The sequence below is a fragment of the Sorghum bicolor genome, chromosome 6 (genome assembly GCF_000003195.3).
Source record: "Sorghum bicolor cultivar BTx623 chromosome 6, Sorghum_bicolor_NCBIv3, whole genome shotgun sequence".
NCBI lineage: Eukaryota > Viridiplantae > Streptophyta > Magnoliopsida > Poales > Poaceae > Sorghum > Sorghum bicolor.
In genome coordinates, this window is record NC_012875.2 from 46,813,035 (window position 1) to 46,828,930 (window position 15,896).

At 47.0% G+C, this 15,896-nt stretch overlaps 1 protein-coding gene across 3 annotated transcripts; it reads left to right on the forward strand.

Annotated features, from left to right (window-relative positions):
* On the forward strand, positions 796-4,103 carry LOC8073388 (zinc finger BED domain-containing protein RICESLEEPER 2). 3 transcript variants are annotated; one of them, XM_021462389.1, is made up of 4 exons: positions 796-1,222; positions 3,352-3,558; positions 3,645-3,719; positions 3,796-4,103. In XM_021462389.1, the coding sequence occupies exons 1-3, from the start codon at positions 1,034-1,036 to the stop codon at positions 3,711-3,713; spliced, it is 465 nt and encodes a 154-aa protein (XP_021318064.1). In that variant the 5' UTR covers positions 796-1,033; the 3' UTR covers positions 3,714-3,719; positions 3,796-4,103. The 3 variants fall into 3 exon arrangements, with proteins under 3 accessions (XP_021318064.1, XP_002446572.1, XP_021318063.1); XM_021462388.1 differs by having other exon boundaries at positions 1,084-1,222; positions 1,441-3,558; XM_002446527.2 differs by lacking the exons at positions 3,645-3,719; positions 3,796-4,103 and adding an exon at positions 1,441-1,876 and having other exon boundaries at positions 3,352-3,415.

Genomic DNA, 15,896 nt, shown 5'->3' on the forward strand with positions numbered 1-15,896 from the left:
AAGAAATAAGAGGTAGAAAAAATAAGACTCCAGGTCTTATTTAGGGCAGTCCCAATGGAAGAAACTAGTCACAATTTCCATAACAGCCACATCAGCAAGAAACCAGCTACAGAAATCATATCACACAATGCAAGTTTCTATCCCTAATAAATGTTTCTGTCTCTCTCCTAAAGTCCATCGCCATGCTCCTGAGCCGCAGCGCATTTGCTCGCTAGGAGCCAAGCGAGCCTGCACGGACGATCAAAGAGTATCGTCTTTCTCCTCGGTTGGTCTCCACCTTGCCATGGGAGGCCGCAGCAAAAACGAACCACAAGTGGCCTGGGCGGCGGCGACCACGACCTCGCCATGGAGCGCGCCGTCGAGGCAAGCGACTAAGCGACCGTGACCTCGCCACAGAGAGCACCATCGCGACCTGCACCTCGCCATGGATGGCCGCATCCACGGACAGCGCCGTCGAGCGTCGAGGCAACGGGCCAGGCGACCACGACCTCATCACGCAGAGCGCCGTGTCCTGCACCTCGCCATGGATGGCTGTAAGGCTAGACGAAAAACTCGTAACTCGCTAGCTCGCTCGACTCGCTCGTTAATGGCTCGGCTCGAGCTCGACTCGTTTTATAATGAGCCAGCTCGATTTATAACGAGCCAGCACGCGAGCTGCTCGTTAGCTCAAATGAGCCAGGTAATTCTTGGTACCAGACTGCCAACCTAGTGAAATCAGCCCAGGACCCAAGTGTAGACGTCCAGCAGTCCGGCCCAATTAGCCTAAACCCTAGCCAATATACTGTACCACGGCAAATGAGTCACGGAGTAACGGTCTTTTCCCCTTCCCCTCCGCCGCCCGTCTAGCCATCTTCACCGTAGCCCGCCGCAGCCGCAGGGGCACTCACGACGCACCGCCACGGCGCACCAGTCCAGCTCATCGCGACCTCGCCACACAAAGCTCCTCTCAAAGTCTCCGGTCTCCATCCCCACACGCAGCTCGCCGTGAGTCTGTCATCTCCTTCACTTCTCCCGATCCCATCTCGAGCTGGTCATGGAGGATGAGGAACAGGCCCCTGCGATGCTTCCTCCGGTGGCGCCAAGCCTTGAATCAAGGAGCAGACACCAGAAGATGCCGTCCTCGGCAAGCAATCGTGGTGGCCGCGGCCGCGGTCGAGGATCCACAGCTGCGAAGTCCACTGCTCCTACTCCATCGGCCTCCATATCTGTTGACACGGACATGGTATGTATTTTTGTTGATGATTTGATCTGTAGGATGCAGCCTAGAATGTGTGTGATTCGTGTGAATATTTGCAGGATGCCACTATGTCAATTTTTTATGTTTATTCATGTGAGCATGTGATTTGTGCGATCTGTAGACCATAGTCTGTACTCCGTAGCCTGTAGGTCAGTTGTGTAGCAAAAATTTATTTTTAAAATGTCCTTATAAAATCTGTGTAGCACTTAGAGCCTTTGGCGGAGGATGAGGACCATGGAGACTTGAATGCTGCTAGTGCTATATCTATAAGTGTGCCAACAGATGATGATGCAGATGATGATACAAGTCAGAAGGAGGTTGGAGATGATGTAAGTGTGCCATCAAATCCTTCGAAGGCAACTAGAGGGCGGAAAGCAAAGAGGGCTGGTATTCATTTATCCCCATCTAAGACCAAGGTAAAGAGAGGGAAGAGGGCTGGTTGTTGGAAGTATTTCAAGGAGATAAAGGTTCAATCTGAGAAGGAGTTTGGTGTTATGGTGACAAAGGCTAAGTGCAGATTCTGTCATAAGAGTTATGTATACCAACAAGGGGGAGCAACTTCACAGCTGAACCATCACCTTGCCCGCTGCACATAGTTTCAGAACAAGCTTGCTAAGGCTAAACAACAACTTGCTCAAGGTACACTCAACTTTATTGCAGATGATGGCAATCTTGTTATTAATCCTACTGAATATGACCATGAGCACACTAGAAAATTGCTTGCAAATATGATAATTGTCCATGAGTATTCTTTTAGGATGGTTGAGCATAAATGGTTCAATATCTTGATGAGGTGGATGAATAGCAATTATGAATGTATTGGTAGGAAGACTATTAAAAATGAATGCATGAAAGTTTATGAATCTGAGAAAGAGCAGCTAAAGAAGAGTCTTAGAGAGGCTGAATCAATAAGTTTGACTACTGATTTGTGGACATCCAATCAAAATGGTCAGTACATGTGTTTGGTGGCACATTACATAGATAGTGATTGGGTTTTGCAATGCCGTGTCCTTAACTTTGTTGAGTTAGAGCCTCCCCACACTGGTTTGGTGATAGCTCATGCTATTTTTGAGTGTTTGGTGGAATGGAAAATAGAAGATAAGGTCATGTTAATCACCCTTGATAATGCTTCAAATAATGATGTTGCTACTACAAATTTGTCAGCTAAGTTGCTTGCTAGAAAGAATGCTCAGTTTGATCCCAAATACTTTCATGTTCGTTGTGCTGCTCACATAGTCAATTTGGTTGTTAATGATGGTTTAGACCCAATAGAAGGTCTCATAAGTGACCTAAGGAATACTGTCAAATATTTCAAGAGGACACCAAGTCGCCTGTACAAATTTGTAGAAGTTTGCAATGATTATGCTATTAAAGTTGGGAAATGTTTGTCTCTTGATGTTAAAACAAGGTGGAACTCAACATATAAAATGCTTGACACTTGCATTGAGTATAGAACTGCATTTGGTTATTATGCTCAAGTAGACCAGAACTATACATGGAAACCTACAGATTCTCAATGGAACATGTATGAGAAGATTAAGCCAATTCTAGGAGAGATGGCAGGAGCAACCACTGCATTTTCAGGATCAGTTTACCCTACTGCTAATGTTTTCTACCCTTACATTTTGAAAGTCAAACTTGCATTGTTAAAGGCAAAATACTCTGACGACCCTTATTTAAAGAAAATGGGTGCTGCAATGTTATCCAAATTTGATAAATATTGGGAAGAGAAGAATAATGTAATGGTTATTGCTACAATCCTTGACCCAAGGTTCAAAATGAGATATATTGAGTTCTATTTCAGTCAACTTTATGACTCCTCAAGGTGTGAACAAGAGGTTGCTGATATAAAAAAAGAGTTAGAAGAGTTGTACAAGAAGCATGAGTTGGAACAACGCAGAAAAATGGGTGGCAGTAGCAGCTCATCAACCACTCAATCAGCCTCATCATCAAAGGAAACAACCAGCTCAGTGGCTTGTCTTGTTTCAAGTGAATTCCAGTCCTTTCTAGAGTCTAGTGCTTCAGAAAGTTCAAAGTCTGAGTTACTTATCTATCTAGATGAAGCAAACCATCCATTACATGATAAGAATTTTAACTTACTTCACTATTGGAAGGTGAATGCTCCTAGATTTCCTGTTGTATCTAGTATGGCGAAGAAGTTCTTAGCTGTCCCAGCTAGCAGTGTATCATCAGAGTCCACTTTCAGTTGTGGAGGTAGAATTCTTGATGATTATAGGAGTTCTTTGAAGCCAGCAACAGTTCAAGCACTGGTTTGTGCATCTAGTTGGATACGAGGTTCCAAAAGTCCTCCTATTATTATGGTATGCCTCTCTATTTTTTAACTCTATTGTCCCCAAAGTTTGTGTATGGAAATATGTAATGCTTAATTCTTTTACTGTTTTTATAGGGAGAAGATGGTGATGATGGTGACATTGAGAGTGTGGAGCTTCCCAGCAGCGTGGTAGAAAGCAACTAGTAACTAGTAAGTCTATTTTAGAATGTCCAGCAGTGTGGTGGTAATCATATTTGTTCTCACTTGATTTGTTGTTCACATATAGGTAACAAGATGTAAAGGGGGAAGGGAATTAGGGACCTGTTGGTTGCACGCCATGGCTGCTTCTAAGTTATGAACTGCTTTTGGTGTATACCTACAAACCTGATCAGTCTACCACTCTTCGTTCTTGAATTCTGTATGGATAATGTGTAAACTATATGAGCATGAGTGTATGACTATAATGGACTCGTGGTCATGGTTGTGGTGGGCTACCTGACAAAAACTTGGAGGAATTATGGATCAATCGATGGATGGATTATATTCCCCTTTTTTAAATTTAGAAGTACTTTATGTTTGTTGCTCACGTGCTTTCATAATCTCCCTGAGTGTGTTTTTATGATTTGGCTCGCGAGCCAAACGAGCTAGCTCGAGCTATTTAGCGAGCCGAGCCGAGCTGCTCTTCTAGCTCGTTTGTATAACGAGCCGAGTCTGTTTGACGGAATTCTGTACAAAATTTTCTAATATCGCCTCTGATGTTTGTACTATCAACAAGGTAGTAAAAGATAAAGAAACTAGCGAGTCTTATAAGCTTCTTGGTATAGTGTCATGCACAGTTGTTCATATATATGCCGAAGGGCTATGAGACACTCCAAATATGCATAGGCGGCAAGCACAGCAGAACACGTGAGCCACCCGAGAATATTAGGAAGAAGCTAGCAAGGTTCTCCACGAAAGCTCTGAACAGTTCCCTACATGCACTACGTATGTGCAGTCCTAAAAACGTATTTGCGTCCGTATACGTCTGGGACTGGCTGTACAACAGGTCGTACACACGGCCGTCTGTGTAGCGTATTTCCATAGGACTACACTTCAGTTGAGCACGCGAGACACCGGTGCGATGATCCAGAACCTTTTTGGAACCGTACCTTGGCCGGATGTAAGTATGGTACAGCGCGGTGTGTACACGAGTCGTATACACGGTCCAAAGTCTGGACTCAGCACAACTGCTGCCGATAACCGTATGAGGTCCAAAGTCTGGACTCGTCAAGAGCTAATTAGCTTAACCATTGCGGCGTGTATACGTCCATGCATGTAATGACGGACCCAGAAAAAAAAATTAGCTGGAGCGAAATCCAAAGAAAATGAACCAAGAAGACATCAACGCACCGCACTCACATACTATTATCACATTGAACTCGAACCAAGACTCAAAGTTGGAAAATAACTCTTCGAGTCTGCATAAAATTACTTGTCAAAATAGAATTTATAAGTTGCTAATAATTTGAGATGCTAAATTGATAACGAAGTTATGATTTAATACCATTTTTCTAATTTTCTTGCCAATGCCACTCCTAGGGACGACCCTTGAAGGCTTGAACCTCGCCTCGGTCGAATCCAAATGTTGGTGGAGCTGCAGGAGCACTTGCTCCTCTGCCGGCGCAAACCTGTCCGCAACGGCGACCATGGCCAGCCCCAGACCCCTCAATACCAGGCACCAGCTCCTGCTCCTCCTCCCCACCTCCGTTGCCTCCTTGGCCTCCTCCCTCCATCTCCACGAGCTTGCTGGCTGCTGCCTTGCTCGCCGCCTAGGCGGGTAGTGGGCGCACCCGACGACCTCGTGGCTAGGCTGGGCGGTGGTCGAGGAAGCGAGCGGGGCGGAGCCACAGAGGAGCGATGCGGTGCTGCGCCTGGCGAAGTTGTGAGGAAGCCGACACCGGGTTGGATAGCGGCGGTCGAGTCACACGGCAGCTAGAGATTTACTGGGAGTGGACTAAACAAAATAATAAAGCCCATCAAGGAATTAGCTGACGCTGCATTGCCCTCGCATTATTCATGCCGCTCGCTCACCTTGCGTCGTCGTCGTTCATCGCCGCTCGCCAGAGACAGAGAAGAATGGCGAAGATGGGGTCTGGGGTTCTGCTGCTACGGCGCCGGTAGCTGGGGCGGCCGCCCCACCTTACCCCGCCCATAGGGAAGGTCCGTCATTGCATGCATGAATATGTATATGTGCCCGGAACTAGCTTTCAAACGTTGAGAAACCTGCATGCGTACGTGTAACGTACTGGATGTACGTTTGTTATCAAATTTGAGTCCTGGACGGATGAGCATCGTAGGCCCGCAACCCGTGTGCAGCTGGCAACGAGATCTCCACGTATCTCGCTCGGCGCCTAACAAACGAAGGCGGCGCACTGCGCGCAACAGAAGCCATCGCAACCCTACCCGGCTCGTGTCGGGAGGATGTCGGGAGAGATTTTTAGAAACTAATAAAAAAACAAATTACATAGCTCGTCAGGAAACTGCAAGACAAATTTATTAAGCATAATTAATCTATCATTAGCATATGTGGGTTACTATAGCACTTAAGGCTAATCATGGAGTAACTAGGCTTAAAAGATTCGTCTCGCGATTCTCAAGTAAACTGTATAATTAGTTTATTTTTTTATCTACATTTAATGTTTCATGTATGTGTCCAAAGATTCGATGGGATGGATGAAAAATTTTTGGGTGGGGAACTAAACAGGGCCTAAACTAGCCCCGCCAACAGGTTTTGCCCGCTGCTCATTCACGTACACGCCGCCAGGCCTCTGCCAGATTCGGTCGCTCTGCTCGTTGACGTACAAGCCGCATCCAGGCTTCGCACGCCGTACGTCCAGGCTAAGGCTAATGCTAAAAGCTGCTGCACCCTCTACGCCAACAAGCTGCCGAGACGCAAGTCAGCGCCAATTCCCTCCGCATCGAACGTGTTCACGTCCATCAAGCCGGCGACATCTTCAAGTTTAACCAAGACCATATCATCTATGCCGGCTGTTATGTTTCTTGGTGAGCAATCAATATAAATGTGATAATAAATTCATATGGATATTATATTATGCCAAGAGTTTTTTTGTTCTTTGGATCTGTAATCATAAGAAAGTCAACAATTTGATGACGTCAGAACCCTCGCCGCGCGAGGTCGTTGTCAAGTTGTTGATGAGGTCGAGCAATGAAAAAAATCAAGATGCACGAGGCGGGAACGCCCCGCTCGTTGCAGCGTGCAAGACGAAAATTTCAGTTCGTCACGACGGCGGCGGAGGGGTCGTTTTGACCTCCTTTGTTATTACGACGGCGGCAGAGGGGTCGTTTTGGCCTATTCTTTTATTACGACGGCGGCAGAGGGGTCGCTTTGGCATACTCTATTATTTCTGCGGCGGCGGAGAGGTCGTTTTGGCCTACTCTATTCTTCCCACGGCGACAGCGGAGAGTGCACGATGAAAGTCGTTCTTTTGATATACTATCATGAGAAGGCCAGCAACTTGACGACGTCAGAACCCTCGCCGCGCGAGGTCGTCTGTCGAGTTGCTGATGGCGAAGCCAAGCTCTAAAAAGGTTCAAGACACGCGAGACAAGAACGTCCCGCTCGTTGCAGGGCGCGAGACGGAAATTTCCGATCGTCACGATGGTAAAAGAGGGGATGCGCGAGACGGAAATTTCCACTCGTTGCAGTGCTCGAGACGAGAACGCCCGCTTTTCGTGATGATAACAGGCAAGACGCACGAGACGGAAACCCGCTCGTCGCAGCGCGTAAGACGGGAAACTCCCGCTTGTCGTAATAATGAAAAGTCAAGACACGAGATGAGAACGCCTCGTTTCGTTATAAAATATTGATGTCGAGAGGCTGTCGATTCCATCACATGAGCAACTATTGTTCGAGCATATATTATGTCATGATGAGAGCTGCCATCAATATAGTTCTACAATTATACATATATCTTGGAGATACATATGCATATATGTACATGCCGGCGTCCTATTCTTTGATCGGAGAAGATGCCATATTTGAATAGTTGGTCATGCCTGCTAGTTGCTCCACGTGATGCATGCATTTATATATACATGATCGTATAACTTGCTGAATTTCTACCCGAGGATCCGCAAAAGGGCACCTGTATGTGAAGCTATACGCCTGGTAGAGAGCCAGTTTGCATTCAACGATGCAGGCTGCGTCTATTGTTGTTCGATCCAAATACAAACTTAATGGCGAGTGTCCGTGATCACCAAGATTTAATAATCGACGAGCGGCTTGCCTAGTCTTATTCCTACATATAAAAGTGGTTGCGACCAAATTTGGTGTAACGCTCGAGTTAACGCAAGTAGCGCCGGGAGGCTGTCGATTTGATCTCATGAGAAGGCATTGTCTAAACCATACTTTACCGCTAATTGATTTTTGGCGGATTCCTACTATTTGCGTCTAGTACCGACGAGGCTAGGCGGAACTCTGGCCAAGTGCCGACGAGGCGAGGTCACTAGTCCATCTACACGTCCCAATTAACGGGATCGGATACATTATTGCTGGGCACTGACGAGGCAAAAGCAACTTACACATGTCTGTGTTAATGAAGGCCGGCGTACATGACTGGGCTCCGACGAGGCGAAAGTCAACCCCTTTATTAACATATTCCGTTTATCACTCCGACGTGGCGATGGCGATGTCACGGCCGAGTTTCGGCGACATAAAGCCACCCATAATTATTATGCCATATGGCTATGATGGCGACCAATATATTTGACCACCATAAAGCGCAGCTTAATCGGAGGTTTTCCGCAAGCTCGTCTTGCGGATGTAATTAACCGGACGCGCCCAACAGTCCCCGGGAATCGGAGAACTACACAATTTTCTCTACAAGTCAGACTTCTCCTTAAGCATGACGCTGAAAACGGAACAAGACATTTTTTCATTGATCATGTATTTTGTATATTCAAGAAAGAATTAATGAAATATGTGGTTCTCGAATATGTGTGCATGTGTGTCCCTTGCATTACATTATTTTTTTATGTCTTCGCCCGGTTTTCGACCAAACAGAGTCGAGCCAGAATGTAAACGAGTCGAGCTATAACGAGCCGAGCTGTAACGAGCCGAGCTGGCTCGATATCCAGGCCTAGATGGCTGCGTGTCCTATGGCGAGCGTCCACCTCGCCATGGAGAGCGCCGTCAAGGCAGAGGCCAGGCCACCAGCAGCGCGGCCAGCGCGGCGTATGCGAACGTGAGTGGCGTTGGTGATAGCGATGCGGCCTGCGGATGACGCGAGCGACCTGTAGACGGTGGCGTGGCTTGAGCGACGGCGGCGCGACAGCGAGTGCAGAGGAGGAAGTCTCATCGCGGGCCCATCGATAGAAATCACTCGTTTCCTCGCAACGGCAAACTAGCGATTTCTTCATGCATTGGATGACGAGTAGACGTGGTTTCTCATCTAAGATGCTGGTGTTCCTCGATTTGGTGCATCTCTCGTTGGTGGATGGTGGCCAATGTCATCTCCTAGCGAAGGGTTAGTCTTCAGTGAAGGATTCTTGGATGGGATTGCATGTTCAATTTGTTTTCCAGTGTTGAGATTCCTAGTACTAAACCTGAGAGGCCAAGATGATAGTTTGTTTTTGTAGTTTCAGTCTAGTTCGTTTTACAGTTCAGGCCATCAGTCTCGAGTAGCAGCTCTGAATAGCAAGCTTGTGGTCATCACTTCTATGCAATGTCATTTTAGTGCTGCAGTGATTAATCTTGATTTTACATGTGCTGAACCATTGTCAGTATTAGTCAGTATAGCTGCATAGGGTGGATCACATGGCAATATGCCACACCTGATCAACTTTCTTGGTGTTGCATAATAAATTCATTTATCTATAGAAACTAGTATTATAAACTTTGCATTGGGAGGATATAGTCTTGTGATAAAGTCTTTAAGGTTTAGACTCTATCAGTAGAGTCTGCACTGAGTGTCCTTACGTGGCTGGCCTCTCTATCCGGAGAATTACATAGAAGTTTATGTGTAGAATTCATCACACCAGCGGCCGGGCAAAGAGCTCCGACGAGGCTGTACCAATCTTTATTTTGAGAAATAAATGTGCAAGCGGCTCCGGATGTGATGCATGCAGTGCCAATGTTGCATGGAAGAGACAATATTAAATGTTGATTGGCCCCACCTATTTAGGGGCTGTTTGGTTGCCCGCATGAGACCATACATGCATCTCTGGATGCAGCTTGGCCGTGTTTGGTTTTCTGCGTGCAGCTTTGGGCCAGGCTCTGGGCATGCAAAAAGGAGCCCTCAGCCAGGCTGAGGAGGAACGCCCGAATCGGCTGTTCCTGGCCAGCCAGGCTGGGCAGATGCAGCCGTTTACGTGGCTAACGGTGTATTAGTGCGTGATTAGTAAATATTCAGTGATATTAGTGCACTTTGAAGTTGATTAAGATATAATTAGATAAAATAATACCTATAAGAGTGTATTCGTACAAAAATAAAAATTATAATCATAGTCTTATAATATTTTTATCTCATTGAACTTACCTTCGTACAGTAACCAAACAGCATCTAATCAGAGCCTGGCTCCACGTATGCATACAACCAAACTAGGCTTCCTGCATGTATCCAGCCAGGCCAAAGACAGCCTGGCTCTCTAGAACTGGCCTGGTTGGGATGAGTGCATGCACCATTACCTACCCCCACGGAGCCTTAAACTAAAAACATGCCTCCCTAGTCCCCACCGATACATAGCAGGTCTGCCCCCACCGAGCCTCTCAAGAAAAACATACCTCCCACTGATACAACAGGTCTAAATTCATAGGAGGAAGTTATTTGTACCCAAAGAAATTAGTGACGATTTTTTTACTAATTCTGTCGAATTTCTATATGTTTGATTGTGTTTAAGGATTTGTGCTAGAACTGTCACTACTGGATTGCACTTTAACATAGACACTTTAATAAATTACTACTTGTTAAGGTCCTTGATGCTATCGCAGGAGGCACCCAAGTGCGCGAGGACTTGCCGAACTTGGCCTTGGGCCGCCGTGCGACGGCGATGGACTCGTCGTTGGGGAACAGGTCCGTGCGAACGAACGCTCGGTACATGGTGCTCACCAGTACGCTGGCAACGGCGACGGTTGCCACCACGGACAGCCCCACAAGTCCACGACCAGTGCCCGGGTGAGCACGATCTAAATGGTGACATAGAATAGAAGCTGAGATAGTGATTCACTGCTACAAAATTTATTTTTAGGAGTGCCTGGAACCCTCTATAAGGACGGCTGGCCCAGCCACCCCTCCGGCCTCGTACTTACAAATACTTACAAATAAAGCATTTGTAAGTGCGGGTGCCCCAGCCGCCCTTACAAATACCATTTGTAAGGACGACTGGTGTTGTCAGCCACTCTTACAAATACCATTTGTAATGGCGGCTGGTGACCCAGCCCCCCTTATAAATAGTATTTCTAAGGTAATTTTGATCCATTGCATGCGTAAAGTAGACTAAGTTTGTATATATGTATACTTAACGATCCAACTCTCTTGTTTCAAATATATCATTTGTTTAGGGTTTGGAAAAGATTCATTGTTCGGGAACATCTAACTCAACGTAGGGCACCACTAAAGATAATACAACTACAAGTAAGTTTATCATTCATCAATGTACGTGGTATATCTTATATCTTGTCTTTTTTTACGAGATGAATCTTTAGATCCTACAGTGGATCTTGAGACAAGAAGCGGGGAACAACTTATGTGGATACTACGTTTGTGAGTATAATAGAATTCCTGAAGAATACGTCAGAGTATGTAACACATATCTCTTTTCATTTTCTCTCGAATTACTACTGACAATCTTGATATAACTAATTATAGATGGCCATGCAGCCCGTGGCCCGTTGGCCCGGCCCGCGGCCCGGCATTTTGGCCCGGCCCGAGCACGGCACGGCCCGACTACTACCGGGCCCTGGCCGGCACGGCCTGAGGCACCGGGCCGTGCCTGGGCCACCACCGTGGCCCGTGGCACGGCTCAGACACGGCCCGACGGCCCGATGTTTAATGTCACAGTAAAAAAAATATAGCTTTTTAATTTAAAAAAAGAAAATGTAGGTTTGTTGGTCCATCCATCCATCCTAATTGGCCTGTTAAGAAATATAGTTTGTTAATTCTAAACAAAAAAAAGAAAATATTAGGCCTGCTACTGGCCTGGCACGACCTTGGCCCGGTGGCCCACCGTGCCTTCGGGCCGGCCCGACGGCCCGCGGGCCGTGCCTTGGGCCATACCCCCGGCACGAGGCACGGTGATGGCACGGCCCGGCCGGCACGATGGCACGGCGCGGCCCGGCCGCCGGGCCGGGCCGGCACGACCCGATGGCCATCTATATAACTAATACCTTCTTTTAATTCAAACTGAACACTGGATGGTTTAAGCACAAACTCATGCAACATGAACAACTTCAAGGAATACAAGAGGTAACAGCAGGATTTCTTCGGGAACAAGTCATAAATCCAAGCGACGAGTTCCACTATAATCCTAACGAGACGATGATTCCAAACAATGATGATCATTTGCATGCTTTGTAGATCTTTGGATGATGAAGTACAACTTGTAAATAGGTTTAGAGTATTAACTTTGGAGTATAACTTGTAAATAGATTTAGAGAATAACTTCTACATATTTATGTGTATATATATATAGTTATATAATTCAATTATATATACATAAAATAAGCTTATTGTCATATGCTGCTAGTGTGTGTGTATATATATATATATAGAGAGAGAGAGCTATTTATTTGGAACTAGCTATAGAATATCATATTCTGTAGCCAGACCCAAATCTCGTGTCTGATCCAGCCCAAACAGGCCACCCGTCTCACTTGACTAAGTCGCAAATGCACCATTATTATAGGACCACGCTCGCACCATTACTATAGGCTCATTAGAGCATCTCCAAAGGCTTTGGCAAATTGACTTGGACCATTACTAAGTTTGCTCCCTCATTTGCTAAGTTGCCCAAATTGTAAATTCTAAATGCAAAACCATTGGATACCTGTTTTTGGAGCTTTTTGGCAAATTACTCAAATGCAAACCTGAAATGCAAAACCCTTGGAGATGCTCTTAACGACCCGTGACCCATATTAGGCAACGCGATGAACCAAGCCCCCAAATTGCGTCCGTTTTGCATTAACCATTTGGAAATCCCCGTCGCCTGCTTTCCTGCTTCATTCGCTGCAAGATGTGCCATTGGAGATCCCCTTCGATCGGCAGCCCAGCTTCGACCGCCGCCCAGCTCATTGGAGCTAGCTGCGACGCCCTCCCATCCCCTCATCGGAGCTAGCTGCACCTGCCTTTGAAGATGACCCTGATCCGTATTGATTTGCCGATGCCCTTCATCATGCTTGCATCCGCGTCGACGCGTCGTGGCCTCCCTTCTCTAGTGTCACAGAGAAGGCTTGGCATAGCCCCGACGCACAGCCCAGCAGAGATGAGCAGGCCGCTAGCCAGACCATGGCCGGCCCTGCTTGCGCTTCCTGCGGCATCAACCTCCACCGTGTCGACCTTGCTGGCGGCCCTATGGTGGCACCCTCCCTACGGTACCCAAGCAGTCCTATTTCCATGGCAGATCTGGGCGAGGGTTGGTCCATGACGAACCCATGGAGGGGGTGGCCAGTCCGAAGCTCCCCGTCGTGGCATTGTTGACCTCCTCCAAAGCATTGATGGCGGCACTGTCTGTCCCTATGGTGCCCGGGCGGCCTTCTGCCACGGCAGATGTAGAACCAAGGCAGGCCACGGATTTGATGATTCTCCATTAAGATAATGAATTACCGTAACCAACTGTACAAGTTCGATCTGGTAAGTTACTGAAGACATTCTCTAATCCCTGCACATTGGATTCAAATAATTGGGCATCAGTTGAAAGTAACTTGATCAGTTCATTGTATGTGGTAAACATTATGGTAGCTAATTCCTTGTCCATTGTACATGATAAACATTATCGTAACCAATTCCTATATATTGACTCGCCATCTCTACCTGTCTCTACTCTCTACTAAACTAGATCAGAGGCAAGATGGCAGGCATGTCCATTGTGGTAGCAGAATGGTCAGCAAAGGGCTTCCAACCAGTGATAGAACACGAGGCCACTCTCTCAACCTCACTGCATGGACAAAATGCTCCATTGCGGTAACTTGACGATGCCATTGTAGTAAATTGAATAAGCCACTATGGTAACTCGTGATAAATAGCAATGTGGTATTGGTTGCATTTTTCTAATTTCAGGATGTTTATTTTAGTGAGGAGGTTAGTTAGATGTGGAGGAATTAGTAACTCTCGTAGGTGATTAGCCTAAACTTTCCCTGCCAGTCGTGACAATTGAAAGAGCCATGGTTTTTTAATTGTTGCTGACTCCTCACTCTGATATCCCCTGTTCTGTAAAGGAGCTTGCGAGCTTCAACAGTGGGTGGGAGCGAAGGGATATATATTCCAAATGCTGTTCTTTTTTTTGCATGCAATGATATTGAAAGAGCATCTAGGCCCCTAGTGGTTTCGGTGATTAATGACATTGTTGATTACTATGACTAACGTGTGTTTTGCAGAGGCAAAGTCATAGGTAAGGACATGGTAAATAGGTACTCGATGGACAGGGACGTACATGCCAACTTAATAGTGGAAATCGTTTCGGTTTTTAAAGGATGGTTGGACGTCGTCAAGACTAGACTAGGTCTAAGTGCCATATGGTGAAGAAGGGCACTTAGAGTAGTTTAGGACTTTGTTTTCCTTTGACCGTACTATTAAGAGGGGCTTTGATCTAGTAGCTTGACTTAGGCAAGGCTTTAGGTTTAGGTGTGGTGCACACTTGGTAAACCTAGCACTAGGCAGCTCAGAGATAGTCCTTAGATCGAGAGGAACCAACTTCGTTTTGGAGCGATCGCGTTTCGACGAAGTTTGGGTGCCCAAAGGGGCACCGGACGCTGCACCGGACGCTCTGTGAGTGCGTCCGGTGAGATCCTTAGCCGTTGGAACTGTTTGGTGCCTAGGGTTAGGCACCGGACGCTAGCACCGTACGCACCGGGTAGCGTCCGGTCCCATACCCAGGGAGCTTGCAATGTTCCCCTGAGCACCGGACGCTAGCACCGGACGCACCGGGTAGCGTCCGGTCCCATGCGCAGGGAGCTTGTAAAGTTCCCCGTAGCACCGGACGGTGCACCAGACGCTGGGGGTTAGCGTCCGGTGACCTGTTAGAGAGAAGTACAGTTAGCCGTTATGTAGCACCGGACGCTCGGTGCAGTGCGTCCGGTGCAACATAATGTGCGTCCGGTGACCCCGTTTTCAGTGAAAAACGGTTGGCCGACCTTTGGACTTCGTGGATAGTATTTATACTCCTCCACCTCGTCCATGAGAGGTCTCTTGCCCATTTGAACATCAGAGAAACTTGTTGTGGAGCAAGAGAGTTGCAAGAGCCTAGAGAGGATTGAGTTTTGAGTGATTTCTTGAGAGAATCCTTCTCTAGTGAGTTCCAAGAGTCAAGTGTGCATCCACCACTCTCTAGAGCCTTGTTTGGGTCAAGTGAGAGTTCTTTGCTTGTTACTCTTGGTGATCGCCATCACCTAGACGGTTCGGTGGTGATTGGAGGCACGAAGACCGCCCGAAGTTCTTGTGGGTGGCTCGTGTCAAGCTTGTGAGCGGTTTTGGGCGATTCACGGCGACGGAGTGTCCAAGAATCAGCCCGTAGAGAGCACTTGGTCCTTGCGTGGATCAAGGGGGAGTAAGACCCTTGCGCGGGTGCTCCAACGAGGACTAGTGGAGAGTGGCGACTCTCCGATACCTCGGTAAAACATCGCCGAGCACTTTCTTCCACTACTCCTTTACTTTCTAGCATTTACTTTGTATTTTTACATTCTTAGAATTGCCATGCTAGAATAGGATTGGAACTAGGTTGCAAAACTTTTATCCGGTAGCTCTCTAAGTCACACTAGGCACAAGGGGTTGAATTGGAGCTTATAGGTTGCTTAAATTTTTAGAGAAGCGCAATTCACCCCCCCCTCTTGGGCATCTTGATCCTTTCAATTGGTATCGGAGCCTAGTGCTCATTATTTAGGCTTCACCGCCTAGAGAAAAGATGTCTAACGAGGATGGACCGCCACCCATGTTCGATGGGGATGACTTCCCGTATTGGAAAATACGGATGGAGTCATACCTTGAGGCATGTGACATAAAGTGCCTAAAAGCCGCGACCGAAGGGTTTGCCCCTCCGGAAAGAGCCACCGCTCTTACTCCACAAGAGCAAGAAAACGAAAAGTGGAATGCGAAGGCCAAAAACCACATCTTTAGAGGCCTTTGCAAGGAGGTGTTCAACCGCGTTCGGAGCCACAAAACCGCCAATGCCCTTTGGAAG

Coding starts and splice junctions, on each gene's coding strand:
- LOC8073388 (XM_021462388.1), top strand. CDS start 1,966: ATGATAATTGTCCATGAGTATTCTTTTAGGATGGTTGAGCATAAATGG. Junction 3,559..3,644: donor AAAGTCCTCCTATTATTATG/GTATGCCTCTCT, acceptor CTGTTTTTATAG/GGAGAAGATGGTGATGATGG.